The sequence below is a fragment of the Benincasa hispida genome, chromosome 9 (genome assembly GCF_027475165.1).
Source record: "Benincasa hispida cultivar pf3 chromosome 9, pf3_genome.v1.1, whole genome shotgun sequence".
NCBI classification, from domain to species: Eukaryota; Viridiplantae; Streptophyta; class Magnoliopsida; order Cucurbitales; family Cucurbitaceae; genus Benincasa; species Benincasa hispida.
This window is the reverse complement of record NC_143486.1, coordinates 95,828,493-95,850,272: the sequence shown is the minus strand read 5'-3', so window position 1 is coordinate 95,850,272 and position 21,780 is coordinate 95,828,493. Positions and strand designations below refer to the sequence as shown.

The 21,780-nt window shown below is 34.1% G+C and overlaps 1 protein-coding gene across 3 annotated transcripts; it reads right to left on the bottom strand.

Moving 5' to 3' along the window:
* Nucleotides 1-286: 286 nt before the first annotated feature.
* Nucleotides 287-16,912, bottom strand: ROS4 (Acyl-CoA N-acyltransferase with RING/FYVE/PHD-type zinc finger protein). Of its 3 annotated transcripts, none has more exons than XM_039042782.2 (9): nucleotides 16,271-16,912; nucleotides 11,871-14,871; nucleotides 9,600-9,723; nucleotides 7,416-7,498; nucleotides 6,816-7,057; nucleotides 4,739-4,825; nucleotides 2,792-2,891; nucleotides 1,168-1,375; nucleotides 287-1,007 (listed from the first exon to the last, which is right to left on the bottom strand). In XM_039042782.2, exons 2-9 carry the CDS (start codon nucleotides 14,790-14,792, stop codon nucleotides 589-591), a joined length of 4,185 nt encoding a protein of 1,394 aa, XP_038898710.1. In that variant the 5' UTR covers nucleotides 14,793-14,871; nucleotides 16,271-16,912; the 3' UTR covers nucleotides 287-588. The 3 variants fall into 3 exon arrangements, with proteins under 3 accessions (XP_038898710.1, XP_038898711.1, XP_038898712.1); XM_039042783.2 differs by having other exon boundaries at nucleotides 16,371-16,835; XM_039042784.2 differs by lacking the exon at nucleotides 16,271-16,912 and adding an exon at nucleotides 15,421-15,610.
* Nucleotides 16,913-21,780: the final 4,868 nt, after the last annotated feature.

Genomic DNA, 21,780 nt, shown 5'->3' with positions numbered 1-21,780 from the left:
ATTTTCAAAACTTGACTTGGTCAAAACATGAGTAAAAAATAAATAACAAAGTAAAAAGATATTTATATACTTAACTTTCAAAAATTAAAAACAAAAAACTAACCCCTAGCTTCTTCTTGATTTGTTATCAAGGTTAAGATCTCAACTCTTGAAATTAAAAATATATATATATGCAAATCATGAAGAAATTGGTTTAATTCAAAAATAAAAAAATAATAAATAACTATGGTACCTTCGAGAGAGAGAGAGGAGGAAAAAACAATCAATCAAAGTTTCAAACATAAGATTGTTGTCTGCAAGGAAAACAGTTTTCTTTATATAGGATCAGATTTCATCTTTTCTTTTTCATTCAACAATGGAGCTGTTTCCAGGCTACAAAAAGATGCTTCGTTTTACATACATACTTGAGGATCCTACATTCAGAAAAACCATCTTAACCTGAAACTTGGTCGGTCGTTCTCTAATTGGGGAAATTCATGTTCACTGGACAGCTTTGAAAAATGGTCCTGCAAACTCATTTCCTTGACTTCACCTCTTTAATTCTACTCCCCCTCCTCTCCTAAAGTTTGATTTTTGCCTCTGCATTACCTATGTTAGAACAACAGGTTCTACAAATCTCGTCATTGCGGCTGCATGAACTCCTTCATCCCAGCTCTTTCCTTCTGAAACCTGAATGTCACATTCTATGCCAACTTCTACTTTTAATGGTTCTTTCGCCTCGTGGGTGCGGGTTTCGGTTTTGCCACCAACTATGTCAGTGCAACAGTTTCCATCAGATTGTAGTACTGACTCAACAGGCTTTTGTGCTGAAGAAGTATTCATTCCATTTGATTCAACCAACTGCAATGTAGATGAATCAATCGGAGCTGAAATTCCTTTGTGATCGTCCATCATCTTTTCACCATTGTGTTCTTGTAACTCTAGATAATTTAAACATTTCATTTCCATTCTAGGACATGCGTCGTTGGAATCGCATTGTCGTTTCGTATCAGTGTCAAGTTGTACTCCTGAATGAATTACTGATTTAGTTGATCCATTCAAATGAAATAATGTTATATCATTTCCTTATATATTTCTAAATCAATAAAATTACTTAAAGAGATAAATATAGTTAACTGAAAGTTAACATAATAGATGAGTCTAGTATAGGGAACACATGACACTTGCCTTCTCTTGTCTCTGTATTTTGGCCACCACTTACATACAGTGCCTTTTTTAGGAGTACTGTTCCGGGAAACACCATCAAATTGAACCTGTGAAGACTTTGTTTCTCATCATTTTCTACAGGTACGAAGCCAAAACCTTCAGTCCACGTCTCCACTAGACTAGGAATTGCAGCTATCACAAGCTTTTTCACCTTAAAAGACAATAGCATCTGAAACACCAACAAAAATAACGATGAAACGAGACTTCGACAGAAAAATCTACACCGGATGTACAAAAATGTGCATATACAAAATCCAAAATTGAAGTGTTACCACCAACAACTAAGTGACCAGAGAGGACCTGCAAAAGTATCGTAATTGCTTACTGCTGTGCCAATTCTCTTCATACTACCCTAGTTCTAGTCTCACACCACATCTCTTATATATTCTATTGGAAGTGCTTTTTGTAATTCCTTGGGCACATGGTTTGCCTTTCTTTTGTAATTTCATATTTTCAATGAAATGATGGAATCAATATTCCTCATAAAAAAAATCATAAATAAATAAAACTGCTGCTGTTCCATAATCAGTTCAGGTTTTTTGATATTGGGAGGAGACTTCAAATAGAATCCCAGGCTCAGAAGTTAAAATAGGGATAGTGAAGTGAGAAGGAATGGAGACCTATGTTACAACTTTTTGAAAGGATTTTGGAGTTTGCTTGGGCTCAAAATGAAGGTTGATATTTTACGTTGGAAAAGGTGGTCTTCCATACACCATTTCAGGATAAAGGTTGTTTCCTTCAGTGTGCTATTTTCTTTACCATTCTTTGGGAGTCTTAGCTTGAGAAGAATAGGAAAATTTGTGGAGGGATTGAGGGGTCTTGGGTAGAGGTTTGATCTTGAATCAGATTTAATAGATCTATTTGGCATCAACTTCATGGAGTTTGATAGGTATCCTTAGAAACCCTTTTCGTATAAGTTAGTCTATGTTGGTACAAGTTTTGGTTGGCTCCTCTTGTTGAGTTGTTTTGTAGGCCCACTTTGTTTTCTTCATTTTTCTCAACGTAAGCTCAAATGTAAAAGTCTAGGGTTTGGTTAGCTCCTCCCCTCGATTGAAGCCCTTTTAAGCTGAAGCTTTTTCTTTTTCCTTTTTCCAGAAACATGAGACAAGATTTTCATTGAAGTAACAGAGACTACTGCTCAACTTTTACGATGAAGCTGTTATGAGAAGTTGTAGCCATCTGAAATGAAACTTTCTAATGCTTCTTAAAAGAACAAAAAGTTGTAGCCATGCAAACTCTTCACAATCACATTGGTATAATGAAAAGGAATAAATGTTTAATGGTTACAAACTCCCAAAGGGAGTGAAGATAAAATAATGATAACTCAAAATCACTCTCCCTTAGTTTTTTTTATAGGATTCTCTCTCTTAGTAATTAAAATTAGGGTTAGGCATCTAGACTGTAGAGTAGTTCTTTGATTTTCCAGACTCGTGATCTATTATAAAGGTTAATTAGTGAGTTACATAACTCTCTCTTTCTCTTCATTGCATTTCTCCTTTCAACAATGAACGTTGAACTTGTTTCATGTAGAAAATATGATGAATAAAACCATCAACAAGTTTCATGGCAAGGCATGGAAAAGTACCTCTTCTATAGCATTCAGTAGACGCCTACACATTCCCTGACGTCGATATTTACTACAAGTTGCAATAAGGGGCATCTCAGCCAATTCTGATCCATGTACCCTGCAACAAGAAAGTTTAAATAAACATGGAAAATGCCTACTATATTTGTAATAGGTCACAAACAGTTGGAACCCTAAAAAATATAATATTTCCAATAGAGAAATGTTCTTCAAAGTCATCAGATATATAGAAGTAATCGATGGTGAGAAAGCAATAAAAAGTACTAGCTGCAAAGTTACTAGCTACTGTCTCGACAAGAATCAACAACAAATATCATTGTGTCTCATTTTTAATATCCCCGAGTGTTTGGAAAGGTTGCAGTTTGCACACGCCTCAAATATTTTCACAAGACAACCACTTCATCCTACTACATTGGTTGCCAAGATGATGCGTGGGATAATATGGGTAGGTGACTACCAGGACTTGAAATCATTCTCACAAATCCCCTTATTATTTACATAGTCCCTTATTGACCGTTAGAGCAATGCAGGGTGGCTAATATGGCAGCATTGTGTTGAAAGTAGGACTCCAGGCCTTTAAAGGAGCTCACAAGGTAAATTAACAAGTACGACTTTTAGTTTCTTTCAACAACTGTAAGAATATTGTTTGGAAGGGAAAAACTGTAAGAATATTGTTAGAAAAAGAATGTCATCAGCTGAACTCTATTATGTACAATAAAAGATCACATTTGGATATTCTCAGATCCGTACTTATTAAAGGTCACAAATACTCAAGAAGTCATAAAATCAATAAAGTGCTCTCCATAATAAGAATCGACAATAACAATGCATATAGGGTCTATCTCATTCCATGATTAGATTCTAACCCAAAGAAAAAAAAAACAGAGGGGTAAGTTTCAGGTTCCTATTTATGTTCCTACTTATGTCCTAAAATAGCAAAAACAAAGAAAAAAAAAACAAAAAAGAAGCATTAGGCAGAGTACTATCTTCACCACATCTGTATGAAGGGAGAACACATAAAGGGACAACTAAATACCAAAAATAGAATAAAATAATTTCAAAAGAATAACTTGCAGGAGCTGAAATCCAGCCATCTTTCTGGCAAAGCATCGAATAAGGCCAGGTTGCGGAAAATAAAGTTTGGAACTAATTTACATAATTATTAAAATATATATATGATGAAAACCAAGATTTAAACTATATTATATGTTCATACATTCACTCCCTTACAGTGTACTTTTTCCTCTTTTACTTTGAAGTGTTAAGCTTTCCATTGACGTCAGAGATTGAGGCCTCCATTCACTTAGGGAGTTTATTGTTGGTCAAGATACATAGGCTGAGAATGTAGGTGCAGTAAAGAATGAATTGCTTCCAATGATTCGGTTTGGTTGAAAAAGTTCATATTTTTCTTTCAGGGACGTATGAACTAAAACATTGACAAAAATGATCCATATTATTGTTTAAAATGTTGACAATAATATGGTACGTTCATTCTGTTAGTTGAGTATTTCTATTTGGATGAGAAAAAGAAGTAAGATACTTCAATAGGCCAAGACAAATAAATTTTAGGTTAAAATATCGTTTTGGTCCCTGCTTTAGATTTCATTCTATTTTAGTTCTTGTACTTTCAATTGAAAGTTAGTCCCCTTATTTTCAATAAATCTTAAATTAGTCCTTCAAAGTTAGTTTTTGTCAAAATTGGTTAAATAATAATAATAATAATCTACCTGCAAAATAATGGACATTACGTGAATATATTTTCCAAACTAAGGGAATGCAATAGAGACTAATTTTATTTGGGAAAACAACCATGACTTTTTTTTAAGATTTACAAGTACAAAGATATCATTTGAAAGTACATGGAATGAAATTGAAAGTATAGGACCAAAATGATATTTTAACCTAAATTTTAAAGATAAAACATTAATAAATAATAATTTAAGGTACCTGATAGAAGCTACACATAGCAGCACATCATCTTTTTCGAGTATCACGGTGTAAAATCCATGAAAGTCCAGACGAGGAAAACTAGACCTGCACATCACATCAGAGAATAGAAAGAAGTTGAGAAATGTTTCTGTAAAAGATTTAACAGATGACAGTTTGAAGGAACAGGTAAGACAATTTGGAACACTGAAAAACTTGATGCTATAGAAAACTGCCAACCAAAATAGGTACTTGGCTTCACGGAATCCGACAAAAGTTAATATCCCAACATGGTTCATTCTTAATCGGAGTCTTAACTCTTCTGAGATTTTGCAGAAAAAGCTCCCATTAGCAGTATCTCATGCCTTCGATTTGTTCTTTGTGTTGGGAAAATGAAGATTATCTCGACATAGGTACTTGGCTAGGCAATAGCAACTTAGATAAAATTGGAGAGTTATGAAAATATCCATCGTCTTAAACACTTGCCACCAGATTTAAGAAACGAAATAATATTTTTTTAATAAGAACAAACAAACGAAATAATAAAGAAAGAAAAGGTGTTCAAGGTCCTAACTCTATTTTTTACCTTCTTACTACTGTTTATGCATGGCCCTTTTGCATCTAGATTTTGGACCATGACTACGGAGGCTTTTGGTTATTCTCCGCCATGCTCTAATTCTATTTTTGACCTTCTTGCTATTTTGTTGGTGGGTCATCCATTTGGTGGTACTAAAGAGATGATTTGGCTGGCTCCGCTGTGTGCTTTCTTCTGGCTACTTTGGAGCGAGAGAAATGGTCGTCTGTTTAGTGACTCTTTTTCCTCTTTTGATACATTTTTAGAATCAGTTCTTTTTACTGCTTTCTCTTGGTGCAAAATTAAGCACCCTATTAAACATTATAGCTTATCTTTCTTTTTTTATAAAGGAGACCGCACCCTATTAAACATTATAGCTTATCTTTCTTTTTTTATAAAGGAGACCGCACCCTATTAAACATTATAGCTTATCTTTCTTTTTTTTATAAAGGAGACCACTAAAGAAAGGGGCTCCAATTGTGCAATATCCTAACGAATAATAATAAAAAACCTTCGATATCGAAGCCCAAAGAGGACATGAAATCTAACAAGGGACCAAATATCTGTTTTGATTTTAGTTTTTTTTTTTATGATGTGGGATCTGCCTTTCAATTATGGGCCATTCTTGGGAACCCAAAGACCAAATTGCAGCCCTCTTGGAGAAAAATCTAAGGGTGACTCTTCATGGGCCATTCTTGGATTAAATCAAGGCCAAAATGGCAAAATAAAGAAACATTGCCATTTCTAAAGGAGGCGGACTCACTTTGGGTCGATTAATTCTTCCATACTATTTCTCTCTTTTCAAAGCCCCCACAAAATTTCTTGAGCCCATATATTATATTAGAGACTTCATTTGGGATGGTGCTTGAGCTGTTAAAGGTGGGCCTTGTTGGTTTCCTCTTGTTTCAGGCGGTCTTGGAATAGAATCTTTGAAAGAAGGGAAGAATGCTCCTCCTTGCATGGCTTTGGAGGTTGATTCACAAAGAAAAGGATCTTTAGACAAATGTGACCATAAATAAATGTGGTACCCATGGTGCGCCATTCAATATGAAAGCCAAAACACTTGTGAAAAAAGTGAGAAAACCTGCTTTTGGAAATTGTGGCTGGGAAGAAATGCAAGATCTTTTAAGACAGTTTTAGTTTTTCAGATTTTGGGGAATTTCTCAAATTTAATGCAGATTTTTGGTGATCAAATTATATTGAAATTACACCCCCTCTTTACTAAATATTGATGAGAGGAGGTACTCTTGTGACCTGGTTTGGTTTTTGTAGGTTGGAGGATGTATCCTTTTCAATCCTTGAATTTTCCATTTTTATTATACAAAGTAAGTTTCTTACCAAATAAAGAAAGAGAAACAAATGAGTTCTTACCTCCTTTGGGAGGAGAGGAGGTACTCTTATGACCTCCTTTGGTTTTTGGGTTGAGAGGATGTATCATTTTCTCTCCTTCTATTGTCCATTTTGATTATAAAAAGTACGTTTCTTACCAAGAAAGAAAAAGAAGCAAATGAAAAAGGTACTCACTTCCAGCTGTACACCAGATGTGGTATCATATCAATTCCCGTTCTTGGATCTACCATGGACAAAAAGCATTCTTCCATGATGGTAAGAGCCACTACTAATCTGGAATTGCATTCTGCCATCATAGCTAAGCGTGGGGTAGACAGAATTTTCTGGTCGTTATGAATGCATCTAAGAAGCATCCATGAAAGTCCATTTGCAATTTGATTAATCAATCCAAGTCGTGTTTGAAGAGCAGTATAGATCTGCGCACATCAGTGAACAACATTATGTAAATAATCAGAATCAGTAAGATCAACAATAAATGGTCACAATCAGAACACATTTTAAAGAAGACACAGTAGGCATGCATTACATAGGTCAACAACATCAATCATATGATGTACAAGCTAACTAACGCCAAAATCAAAGGCATGTCATCTGTGACGAACTCGGCAATTGAAAATGTTTGTTGTTTGGAATATCTTTGCTCTTTTTTTTTTCTTTTTTTTTGGAAATCTTTTTAAATTTACATCTGTAAGGCATCATGCCATTTTTCACCAAATCCAATAAATTTGTCATCCATAATAGAAATAATAAGACACAAGAATCATGCAAAAATACCTTCTGGCAACTCCAGCTACAAAACCAAATATGAGATTCTACTCCAGAATCAATGTCTTTTTGTTTCAGGCATTGCCCATGATCTGTTTCAACAACTAGTTGTTAGAAGGATGCGATACCCCATTTTCAGGAGTTCCCTCATAAGAACTTGAGCACAAATAGAAAGGGGGGGAAATCCTCCTCAAGATGCCAACAATCTACAACAGCTGAGCAACAGATTAGACTCTAAGTTTACCATGTTGCCTCTACAAGGATATTAAATGATGTGCTTAGCATAATATTAACCTAAAATTCAATAAAAGGTCTCTTTCTCAACTCCTTTTAGTGCCATTGGGATTGCTTTTCCCAGCTTGGTCCTTTTAGTGCATATTATTCTACTGATTAAACTTGTTCCCTCACAATATCTATAACGAGGAGGGGGGTGGAGAGGCAGTAAATAATTGATGAAAAAGAAGTCCTTAGGCAGAAATATTTATAGGGAAAAGTACCCTTTTAGCCCCCAAGTAGTTTTAAAGAATAGATGCGTTTGGTCCCTAAGGTTTCAAATTGGCCAATTTGAAACCTTGAGTTTTAATAAATAGGTTTAAAACATCCCTGCTACAGTAATTAGGTTTTTTTTTTAATTATATTAATAGTAATAATACAATTTCAAAATTAAAAAAATAATAATAATAAATAAATGTTTTCTCTCACCTCTTTCTTCCCATTTTCTCTCTCCTCCCTCAGTCTCTCTCCATCTTTCCCTCGCCTTCAATCCCACGGGCTATTTCCCTCCCATTCTTACTCTTCTTCAAATTAAAATGTCCCTCCTACTACAATTAGAGTTCCAAATTAAGGTGAATTACTGTGAATGATCACTAACTATATTTCTTGGAGCTCAAATCCAAGGTACAGAGCATCTAATACATTATATTCAGCAACAATAGCAACTATAAAAAGGAAGGAGGGGTGATAAGGATTAAGGAAGCTTGCATGAAGAAAATGAAAAGAAAAAAACAAAGAGAAACAAAAGAATACACTCCAGACGACGACCAAAAAATTGTTCTGCCCCGTTACGAACTCTACAAATTCCAAATTCTTCTAATTTTCATGGTGAATATTCTCGGTAAATCAGTTCTCCACAGATTCAAAGAAGATAAATTCCCTCAATTAAAATCCTCTGGAAAACCCATTCTTCAAAAGGTCCAATACCTCCAAACTACAAACCCCTATAAATATCGTCAGCAAGACCTCACCAGAAAGTTGATTCTCCCATGCTGAAAAAAGCTCAAGTCCTCAAGCTTAAATCAAAGGGACGGTGGGATCATATTTGAATTAGAAAAAAAAAAAATTGTATTGCAACATGGGAGATTTTTTTATCTTAAAGCTTCTTGTGGGGTTGAAGGAGAGGGAAAAATGGAGAGAAACCGAGGGAGGTGAGAAAAAATGGGAAGAAAGTGGTGAGAGAACATTTCTTTTTTTATTTATTTATTTAAAAAATGTAATATTGGTATAAATAAAATAAAAAATACCTAACTAATATAGCAGGGACCTTTTAAACCTATTTATTAAAACTCAGGGATCAAATTGGCCAATTTGAAACCTTAGGGGCCAAACACCTCTTCTTTAAAACTCAGGGACTAAAAAGGTACTTTTTTTCCTAAATTATAAATTCAAACAAATCAAGTAATGCGTTATCCTTGCAGAAATTGGCATGCAAGTTTCGAGCTTTATAAAATATAAAGGAAAGAGTTTAATCAAAGGGGTGTTTTCAAATATAGGAAAATGAGCTAATTTATTTACAAATATAGCAAAATGTCACCATCTATCATCATGATAGACAGTGACATTTTGCTATAGTTGAAAATATTTCCAACAGTTTCATCATTTAAAACAATTATTCTTAATTATCAAATGCAATAAATCGATCAAGCACTAACAGAGTTTTCTTGTATATATACACACATTATATATATATACACACACATACATACATACATATCTATCTATCTAGATATACATGTATGTATGTATATGTATATGTATATATATGTGTGTGTGTGTATGTATGTATATGTATGTGTGTATATATGTATATGTATATGTGTATGTATGTGTATATGTATATGTGTATGTATGTGTATATGTATATGTGTATGTATGTGTATACGTGTGTAAACAATTCTAGGTAGGCATAGGAATTACACTTTTGCTCGCACTGAGAACATTTTAACGCATTAGAAGAACTTGAAGTCTCTTCATAATTCACCAGACCACCACATATCCGGCAAGTACAGTTCAAGCAATACCAGTTGCCTTCAGGGAGTTCCTAAAGAAGTTCAATAGTTATAGACATTTAGTTAATTGTAGAAAACTGGAAATTAACCAACAACAAAAACCAGCAATTCTCCAACTCAATCGCCCGAGAAAAGAGCTACAATGAGATTCTTATACATTGCAGGAAATAAGAAGCTTGATTTATTGTTTTCCAGTGATACATACAAAGTTTCAAACCAAATAAATTGCTAAGAAAAATAGGCACACTCTCGAATGTCAATCAGTAGTCTGTTTACACGACGCCAACATTAGCCTACTTCCAAGAGCAAATAAAAGTATCAACCAAGTTATCAGCACTTTTTGTCATGCTATGTGACCATGACCACGTTTGCAATTTCAGCCAAGTTAACAGCACCTTTAGTTCTTCTCCTCCCAAGGAAATTGTCCTCCATTCTTGTATTAATGATATTGATTCTGAAGCTGAATCTGAAGTTAATTAAAGAGAAATTGAAGTTCTTTATGCTATTGATTCTTTTGTTCATGCTTTTGAAAACTTATTCTCGGTTGATGTCCAAGATTATTTGTTTGAACATTGATCTTTATTCGCCAGTTGCAAAGACAAGTTCAGTTCCTCCCGAGTTTTCATCTTCAATAAAGGTAAATTGCAGATGAAAAAAACTATCCTGTTTCCTCGAGTTAAGATTTAATCTTGATGCTAAATTTATTAAGTTCTTATAGACTTCAAGAGCGGGTGGCTGGGTTTTTTTCTTTTTTTTGGTTGCTATCAGTAAAATTTTCATTTTATCATTCTAGGGTTTTTAAGTCTAGTTCGCACCTTTCCTGATTATCTTTTTGATTTGGCAATAAGTGGACTCTTTTTGTACTTTTAATTTGGTCATTGGTTGAAGATTTTTATTCTGGAAAGTCCCTAGTTTTAACATTCATACATTGAAGTAGAGGAGATCTCGGTCTTTAGTTGTTTTTGGCTTCTTCGTCATCTCCTCACCATTATGCAATCGAGCAGTCCTTTACTCATTTCAATGTTGGGTTCGGCTCAGTTCATTTGTTGGCCTCTTGTTGGTGTTCTCTTTCCGATCTCCTTGTTGGATATTCTTTTCAAGTTTTATGCCACACGTGGTTTTGCGTTTTTTTCCATTGTAAATTATATTTTCTTTTTTCGCTCCCTTGTATTGTAGAGTTTGCTTCTTGCTAAGGAAAAATAAAATAAAATAAAAATCGGATCTCTTGGCAATATCTACAATTGCCGCTCATATCTAGCACCTAATTTTGGCGGTTTTTGCTCTTCTAATTGTGCCTAGTAAGAGTAAGACAGAATCTGTGCATCTAAGAACATGAACTTAATGCAACTCTACCAACCATGGAATCAGTCGCAACTCAGAAGGTACATGAGCTAGCTTGGATGGAAAAAAAAAACATCGTATTTGTATTAGTTACAAGTCAGTTCAACAATATATAATGGATTAAGTTGTTCAATGTTGGAGGTGTGTCCATTCTCTGTTTAGATATGATCAAAGAGCTTTGTAGAGCTTTGTGGAGGGCTGCCTTAATTGCTAACTTATAAAACAACTGGCTCAAGATAAAATAGAGAACTTTGCAGAGGTGGAGAATCCCCGGTGGGGTTATGGGGTTATAGGTTATCTAACACCTTCTTTTGGATGTTTGTAACCTTGAGAGTTTTGTAATTATCCTTTGTGTCTTATCCTTCGCTTTTCATAATTTTTCAGTCTTTGAAAATGTTTGAATTTATTTGGAAATCCATAGCTCTATAATCAATAAAAATTATACACACTCAGAGAAATTTTGTTTAATAAATTTACTGCAAAAAATCAAAACGCTGTTACCACAAAAGAACCACTCAATCTATCAGCAAATCCCCATAAGAGAACCTGCACAGTGGCTTTACATCTACTAAGATTTCCGTCCTACAGTTCACTGTGAAGATATGATGCCATTTACCAGAGAACTGTGGCCTATTCAGCTAACAAATTTCAAGAAGCTTGCAGAACAATTTTAAGTTCTGACATGTTCAAGCAGAGAGAAAAATGAATATGACCATATTGAAAATGAGAAAACCTAAAGTAGTTTTAAAGAGTTAGTACAAGTATCGCAAATCTAGTATGCAGTAAGAATACATGAGAGATTCATCATCAAATTACCACACATATTGAAGAGACAAACCTGAATTGACAAACAAGAATGATGGAATGTAGAGGGGCAATTATCACAGCATATTAGTTCTCCACCATCACCACAAATCCCACATGAATCATCATTTCGATCATCTTCATCAACTTGAACTGTTCTGGTCCTACTTCTCCTTGTCTTATACTCAGTTGACCAGGCCTGAAGCTGGCACAACATGAAAGGCCTCCCAGAGTTCAAGAAAAGATTCAAACAAGGGCGATTAAATTTGAAACCTGCATGACTTTTAAACTCAGATATTGAGAGTAGCACATTGCAGCAATTGCAGATGATGCCATCTCCAGTGATTCTACCATATTTAACTACACTACCATCCTTAGGGCTTTGGTATTGGATTATATCATTTGAGGATATAACCCCAGCATCTAGCAACCATGACAACACTGTTCTGGCCCCTACAGCATACCACTTGCCATCTTTATAATTCTTTTCCCCATTACCCAAGCTTCTTAGGAGCAACTTACAACTACTCTTTTGTCTTTTGCGGTTCATTTTTGCTCTAGATTTTAAGTATTTTCTTATATGGGAAAATCCGGCAGCACTTGAACTGACATCTTTGTTTCTAATAATGGCTGAAACTAATAGGTCATCATCTTCAATTTGACATTCATTCAATTTCTTCTTTCTGGTTTTTGAACCTTTAAGACTGTCAAAATTCTTTTTGAACTTTGAACCTTTCCTCTCAGAATGGCATGAGATAGGACTGAGAGACAAGCTCTTCTCATGACTGTCCACGATTTTAGTATCAGCTATATGAGATTTTTGGTCTTCAATCATATCTAACTGAGAGCAATTCCCATCAATATCCCACAACTCAGTTTTTTTTACAGGTGTCACACTCACAATATCAATCTGAGGTGGCAAGGAAGGTTTAATTTCAGATATCTTTTTACACTTTCGACGCCCTTTCTTCTTCAAAATAGAATGTATGGGAGGAACTTTATTCTCTGTTTTGAGCATTGATGCTGAAAAGTGCAGCCCACCTTCTTCATTTTGTGAAGACTTCTGTACAACCCCTGAGGCACAAGAATGAGATAAATCGTCACTTGTATAGTTTGGACAGTCATTTGGAGATTCTTCCAAATTATTATCCCCCTTATCATCGAGTGGGACTTCCACCTTTTCTTCTTCTACTAGGGAACACGTTTGTACATTTTTCACCATTTCATTAGGCTTTTCAACATGATTTTCAGAGGTCTGTTCATCCGAACAATATAAAGTGCTATCCTCATCAGGAGATGTAAGGCCAGAAATTCTGACAACATTATCTGAATTTCCAGATGGAACAGGACCATCAGCCAGACATCTAGGTTTGCAGGAGGAACCTGAAAAATAAGCAGGTAATGAAGTTAAATCCTCAGTGTCTATCTTGTTCCCAGGTTCATTACAATGACTGCCCATGCAATTCAGACCATTCCCAAAATTGGGGTCATAATTAGACACCCTTGTCAGAAATTTCATTGTTCCATCTTCTGTATGCCCATAGTAATGAGAGAAACTTGTATCACAGGTTTGCTCATCAAAAGCACAATTGCCCCCATCAAGATCTTTTAATGCAGCCTCTGTCAATGCACTCTTGGCAGATGGTGAATTATCATGTAGTGGCGATGCATTTTTGTCAGCAGACAGGTTACAAATACTATTGTCTTCATTTGTTAATGTCACAAAAGCTTCGGTCTTATTGTTCCCATTAACCCCAATACTACAGGTAGCCCTAACTGAATCTCCCCTCCTAAGTGTACCGATCTTTCTGCCAATGAACACAACCACCACATAGGGGTCTAGAATAACCCAGCATTGAGCCAATGAAGTTGTAGCCCCTAACTGATTCATTTCCTTCCCAACCTTTAACAATGTGTCAGAAAGATCAAATAAGAATTGATGAATGCCAGTCCATTCTTTGCTGTCAACTTCCTTTACAAAACTACACCTGTCAGCAAATAGAAGTTCACCACAAGCCCTCCAAGCCTTGGAAAATTCACGAAAGGCTCTTCCCTGGGGTGATCTGTAAACTGTTTCCATATAACGCCTGCAAGGTCTTTTGACCCTTTCAATAGACCATCCAGCTGCAATAAATAGGTGAACAACATGATAGTGGAGAAGAGGACGGGGATCCCTACTCAAATCTGTCTTCAAGGAAGCATCCAGTTCTGGGCATGGAAATTTCATTTGTCCTACCTCCAGATGTAGTGGAGATCCAAACTTCTCATTGAGTGTATCAGGACTTGCTACCAACAGCCTGGTCATGGAGCTCTCTTGGGAAACGGGCGAAGCACTAACTTTATTCACCATATTGGGTTCATCATTACCTTCTAAATTCAATGATGTTCGTTTGGCATCAGGATCACCCAGATTACTGTCCCTTTCTACAAAGTGTTTTAGCAGATAGCAACTTGATATAATTCCCTGTCTAGACGATTCTACAATGTGGAATGTAAATGATTCAGAATCACAGTCCTCAACTGGACAGCAATTAGTGGAAACAGGATCTCTTACACTATCTGATGATTCCTTAACCTTAACTAGATTAGGCACAGAATCAGAAGCTTCATCAGTAGACAGTTTTATTCGCTTGGCACTTGCATTCACATTGTCCCCTTCCACTGAAGTCCATTTGCATGGAAGACTATCAGGTGCAGAACTGGTCTTAATATTCTCCGTAGGATTGTAACATTCATCAAGCTTTATATTTCTCGAGTATGAATAACTGGACACTGTTGAGAGTTCACTACTTGAACATAAAGATGCATCGTTAATTTTACAGGGCCCATGTTCATAACTAAATGTCTTGCGAGGGCACCTCATATTGGAACGGCTAGAACCGTTCCCAAAGAAAACTTCCTTAAAAATAATTTCTTCGTTTACAGATCCCTCAAAGCCATCATCCTGGAAATCCATGACGATGGATCAGTAAGCTTCTTAAGCTACCAACCCTTACTTATCCACCCTATGCATACACTAATTCAGAAGGCAGGACCTGTAACATAAGAAATCAAACCATACTTTTGAGCATTTAGAAAAATAAGAATTTTTACTTAAATCAGCTCCAAACGAAAGAACACAAGTAATAACATAACATCAGACATTGAATGTGGATAAAAGATAGTGAAAGCAATTGCCAATGATGATATTATACAAGGAGGGTTATGTTGAGTAGCCACTGGTAGAAAGTAATAAAATGTGCTACACGCTCCTATAATTTAGGATAGCACAAGGAACACATCTGAGAAAGTACTCTCAAATCTGCAAGAGAAAATGTTCTAGTACCAATTATTTATTGTTCATTAATTATTAAGTAATAAGAAAGATGGAGTCCTATAAATAAAATGAGTGGTACGTATGTATATGCAGAGAAGATAGGCATAAAGGAATTTGACATGCTAAACATTTCTCTTAACTCCTACGCCACTAAAGCCTTGAAGAGAATTGAAATTTTAAACTACTTCAAACTCTATATACCGTTAGCACCAATTTCATTTCACTTCAATAAAATTCAAATAAAGCAAGTGAAGAAAGTCATTGATACCCGCACTTTCATATTCTTTGACATTTTCGTAAATCTTTCGTCAATTACATCCACGATCCGACAATCCATGTTGCTTGTTTTGAACATTGATGAGATAAAAACATTAAAGAATGACTGCCAAGTTAGAAATAATTCTCTCGCATGCTTTGCCCTTACTTTTTGGAAAATAATTCTTCGGATTTTCTTCTTCCTATTGTTTAAAACAAATGACCAGGTAAGCTAAAAGGAGAGAAAAATGTGTGGAAGGGGCGACTCCTGCTTTCTTCGTCCATAAATCTCATAAGTTTGTTAAGAAATGGCGTTTCTACATTCTCATTTTAATTGTCCACAGAAAGGCTAACTTCTTAAACTACCCGCCCCTATTTCTCTTCCCTGGAGCCAAAAGCAAAGAACTGAGCCATGAAAGCGGTTGCTCAACCCCCTCAAGCAGTTTCTGTCTATCCCTACATTCTTTGACACTCGGCATTTCAAATAGAATAGATGATTAGACGAAACAAACATGCATGAGATACCCTTTTCCAAAAGGTCCTTGTATCAAATTCTCTATTCTAAATCCAAGCAATTAACTCATAAACCATTCAACTACATTACCAGTTTCCAGAAATCCGACAAACGAGAAGAAGAAAACAAAATTCTAAAAAAACCTATTCATACCCATTTGCAGAAATCTCACAAGGCCAATTGTCAGAAACCGCATGAATCTCATCTCTCCCCTCAATCCAACTCCATCAAACAGCACATATAAACCACATTCATCCATTTCTAGCTAAGTCGAAATGGCAAACAACAAAGAAAAAAGGAAAAAAAGAAAAAAACAACAAACCCACAACAAAAAAAAAAAAAAAAACACCTCAACTAGGCAGTGCATTCGCCATCAACATGCAAGTGGAATCAAGAATCACAAGATGAATTAGGGTTAAGAGATTTGAAAATGGTAATGGGTATGGCACCGATGTGAAGAAAAGTCCAAAGGAAAATCAGAACAGCGTTTTCCCTTCGCATCACCATCCTCATCATCTCCAGCAAGTTCTTCAGGGTTGGTCACCGAGCCAAGAAAGCGAGATAGCTTTGAGAAAGGGAACAGTTGCCCCAAGTACAACAAATGGCAAAACCCATCTACAAGTACTCGCCTTTTCTCTCACCAAAACCGTTTCTTCTCGCCCCTTTTTCTCTTTCTCTTTCCCCACTCGGGCTTTCCCCCATTTTTGAGTCACGACCCACTCTGCCTTGGCCTTCCCCCATTTTTTGGGATTATTTTTATAAACCCCCAAAGCTTCTGATTTCATTTTCTTTCACACTGCAATTCATTGGATTCAAGTGAAGAGGGAGATTCCATTAACAAAATCCATCTCCCTATTTAATGATTTTGCTTTCATCAAATGGATAAGCTTTGGACAACCCTTTTTTGTAAAACTGTTTCCTTTTTGGTTTTTGATTATGATTAATATCCAATTTAGCAAAATTGTTGGAGACAATTCCATTCCATTGTTTTACTTAATTTATTAAAAAATTATTTATTTTGTTTGCCAATATTTTAATTTTGAAAAATATTAATACTAAATTATCTCTTACCTTTTCCATAAGTGGAAAATATTGTGTTGGAATTTTAAGGTTGAATATATCAATTTTATTTTTCAAAGAGTGATGTAAGATTTGTGGTTCTTTTTTTCTTTTTTTTTTGGGGGGGGTAACTAGGTTGAATTTGAAAATTGACTCTAATTATTGGGAAAAGGAAAAAAAAGGGCTTATTCTTTTAGTGAGAGAATAAAAGTTATTGACGTTAAAATAATATATTTGCACTTTTGTAGTTTTGTTAATGAAGTAGTTATTTTAGTATATTCTAAAAAGGAAGTATTGATGTTAGTCAAATTTCGAAGCTCTTTTTTTATATGAGGTTTATATATTTATATTTTATGAGATATGACCCCGGAGAAAAGATGGGTATAGAAGTTTGAAAAACTTGCCTTTTGAAAAGACAGCGGTAAAAAAGTAAATGAATAGGCTACATTTGAAGGATTAAAGATAAATAAAGATAAAAACTCGATTATTTCCTCACATGAAAAATAAAAAATAATGACACCCAAAATACGAGTAATGTGATCCATAAATCCAGTTCGCGTGGCTATAACTAATCCAGTGGTTGACGAAATTAGAAGGCTTGTTCGAGAAGTGAGAGCTGTCTCGTTCGCCCATTGTCTAAAGTCGAGCAATCTCGTAGTTCGTTATATGGCTCCTGAAGAGTCTTTCGAAGTTGTTTTTGTTTATCAAAATCGCTACTCTTTCCTTTCAGGAGTCTCGAGTCTTTTGGGATTATATTTTTCCTTTATGATCGTTGAATGTTGTTCTCTCTAATTTGGATGTTTTTTCTTTTTTTTGCTCTTTCAGCCCTATTTTTATAATATTGTTTTATGATAAATTATAAAAATAATAATTTTGTACTTTGCGTCAAAAATATCTTTGAACTTTCCAAAGTTTAAATTTAAAAAGACAAAAAATGTTCAAAACTACCTTATCATTAGCTTTAGATGGAACCCGTTAATATTTTGTTTCAAAAATATTTAAAAGTTTCAATAATATGTTAAAAATGTTCAAAAATACATTTATGATGTATGTGGATGAAGACGGTTAATACCTCGATTTAAAAATGTTCTCAAACTTTCAAAAGTTGCATTGATGTTTTTAATATTAAAAAAAATGAATGCTCTTACTATTAGTATTGTAATCTATTTATTTAAAATTGTTTAAGTTGGAAAAGAGCCAATTTTAAAATAATTTATACAAATACACCGTATTTTGTGTTCATTTAAATGCTCTCGTTTTTTCTATCATTCGTCTAATCACAAAAATCTCAAGATCAAGATCTCCCTTTAAACTCATCAAAACAATAGATAGCGAAATATAAAAAAAAATAATAATAAAAAAAAAATGTATTTGGCTATTAATAGTCACTCAACCACTGGCTTACAATCTTGTAAAATATTTAAGTTACGATGTCTATGGATGGTTTCATTAATATTTTTCTTCTGGATGTAGTTTAAGTATTTTCACTAAAGGTGGTTTTTTTTCCCATTTTTTAGATAACAAAGGTCAAGCAGTACATAATGATCAGAGTAACAGGGTATTGAAGAAGGGATAGAGAGAAAACACAAAAATAAACAGGTATTAGGTCCATATATTTGAGTAGAAAGAGATAGGCGACGAGTCATAGACAGACGATGAGGGCACTTTTTAATCTTTCTTTTTAAGTGTACCGATACAACTTTTGAAAGTTCATATATGCATGTTTTTGCAACAAGGTATCGACAATTCTCATTCACTTGCTAACGGTGAAGGTATTTTTTAACATTTCTTTTCAGTTTAAAGACATTTTTTAAAAAAATGTATATATCTTTTAAAGTTTATAGGTTCTTTTCTTAAATAAAATAACAATAGTTTTCATCAAGATCTAACGAGGGTGTTTTTCAATTTTTTTTTAGGGTACTTTTGAAAGTTTAATTCAACCCGTGTAGTGGGAGATTCAAAATTATTGTGCTTTTTTTTTCCCCTATAACAGGTGTCTCGATCAATTAAATTGTGTTTATGTTTACGTTTTTTTATTCAATTAACTTGTCTCGATCAGATAATTTACTAATGATTCTATTAATAAATTATTAGTAAATAATTTTCAAACATCTTATTGCAGTTCGTCAAAAATATGTTATATTTGTATAAGTGGTCATGTATATAAATTAAGTGCTACAAGCTTGATAGAAACCTCATAGATACATCTTAGTTGATAATTTAATTTGTAGCGTTTTCTATAATCAATTTATTCAAATATCCATTAACATGTTCAAATTATGATGTTATTTAATAATAATAAAAAAAAGTCATACAAATTATCGTGCATTGACATGTTTTTTTAACCCTTAGGTGCACATAAAGAGTGACTACAAAAAGATCAACACGATAAAACTCGTTTTCATTTCACATGTAACGTAACTATTCAATACATGCCAATGTAAGCATCGTTTCACGTGTTAGGCTATTTTTTGTCATTTGAGGTGTGTACATAGTCCGTGTTGGGCCGAGTTGGAAGATTTTTGTGGACCAACCCAAAAATTCGGATTGGCTAAAAATTTGGGTTGGGTTGGGTCACCGGTTCTTTTTTTTTTTTTTTTTAATTTGACTGTTTTTTCCATTACTTATATATATATATTTTAGGCCCGACCCGACTATGGAATGGGGTAACCCTCGATCCAACCCGAATTTAATATTTTTTAACGTTTTTAACCCAACCCAATCTTTGCGGTTTGGGTTGGGTAGTCCGAGTTGATCGGGTTACCGAGTTTTTTGAAGACCCCTAATTGTCATCCAACATGTCATGGCATCTTTACTCCCAACATTTAAACTAAAAAGTACCAATCAATCCATTAGTAACGTATATTTAAGTAAGACGTTTTAATCTAAACCTATTTATTTAACATATAATATTATAAAAAAAATAACAATACTATTGTTTAAACGACAATAGATTAAAACTTACACATAGTGCATATCAACTGTTCAAGTTTATTTAATAAGCATTTGATTGCGTTTAATAGTCAAATTAAGAAAGTTATATACCTTCATAAATAAATTCGAAGCTATTAAAGTTGATATATTTTCCCCTGAGTTGAAATAGATTCCATCATCAGTTGGAATCTACTAACAATAAAAGCTAGAGCTACGAACGAGGTTCAATTGTTTGTTAATTCTATCTATGACATGTTGCACTATGGGTCAATCCATAGTTTCCTCTTTTTCAATAATAGGTGTAACTCTCTGTTGTTGATCGTGATTTGGCTACCAGTGTCATCACCTATGAACCATAGACACAGATACGGCTACATGATACATATACGATCGGATACGGTGATTCGTCAATTTCTAAAAAAAATTAAGATATGGTTACGATTAAGGATACGTCATTTTTTATATATTTTTTAATATATATTTCTAAAAAACGAGAATACTGGTACGTTGAAGATACGTTTTTTTCTTTAAAAACATATAGAATATAAATAAATTTAGCATACAAGTTAATAATCATAGCACAAAATATAATGTAAACACTGAAATACAATATAAAAAGGCAACATCTGAGATGTTAAAGTACAATAGTTAATAAAATGCGATAGAAAAGTGACTCATATTACAAAGAAGAATAAGAAAATTAGAGAGATAAATATGAAGATAAACAAATAACTTATTCATTGAATTGTTGACTATATCCAAATTGTTTATATTTTGGTGGACTTTGTGGGGGCTCGAATGTGAATATGAAGATTAGATGATTCTAGTTTAGGGTTTGGTTTTTTTTTTTTTTTTTTTTTCCTTTTAGTTTTTGACTCGAGTAGTGAGCTTTTTAAATAAATTGTCTAATTTTAGATTGGGAAATATTATATGAGTTACTTGTCTTTTTTTTTTTTTTTCTTTAGAAAAAAAATACGCATAGAAATAGATACGTCAATTCACGTGTCAGATACATATCTAAAAAGTATCTAAAAGTATAGATATGTCAAATCGCACGTCAGATACGTATCTGGGAAGTATCTGAAAGTATCGGTATCCGATATATGTCTGATACTGATTTTTTGTCTCACATGAAATATCTGTACTTCATAAGTCATCACACACGAACTATCTATAATTAGGGAGCGACAAATGATGTGAGCCGACTGCGAATGACAATATAATGGTAATGTTTATCGGAGGAAAAAGAAGAGATGGAGGGTAAATGGTAGAAATTCAATAGTGAAAGGAACCACGAAAAAAAAAATACTATTTGATTATCTTCATTACTATGGTGCTTTTCAACCCTTGTTGAATTGAGTGTCGGAGTTGCGGCCACACTATATGGATACTAAAATGTTAATTTATCAAAAAATGAAAATTGACAGATAAAAAATCATTGTTCACTATTTAATAGATCTCTGTGATGTTAAACAAAAAAGAAAAAAATATTCGGTTTTATAGTCTAACCACGGAGGATGAAAATTTGATTTGATAAAAGTTGTGTTTTATTTGATATAATGTTAACATTTTAAAAAATTAATCCATATTCTCTGGATATGTGTTGCAATCGAGTATTTAAGATATGAATTTAATACTGATCCAAAGAGATAGATAACAATTTAGTTTTATAATCCGCATAACGGTTAATTTTGATAAATGGCAACTCTTGATTGAACCCCAACTTTATTGTCAGTAGATTACTTTAAATCATATCTAGAAGCGTCGTGCGAATTTAAGGTTTATAACTAATATAGAAATTTGACCTAGTTATTCCTTTTTATTGTGATGATCTTGTTTATTATATTAATTATGGTCTTGTTTATC

Bases quoted from the DNA above. Each gene is read 5' to 3' on its own strand.
- ROS4 (XM_039042782.2), bottom strand. From the start codon at position 14,792: ATGGATTTCCAGGATGATGGCTTTGAGGGATCTGTAAACGAAGAAATT. The intron at 7,499-9,599 runs GTAATTCCTATG...TTGTTGAAACAG, and splicing joins TTCTCAGTGCGAGCAAAAGT to ATCATGGGCAATGCCTGAAA. The intron at 2,892-4,738 runs GTACCTTAAATT...TTCTTGTTGCAG, and splicing joins CTATGTGTAGCTTCTATCAG to GGTACATGGATCAGAATTGG.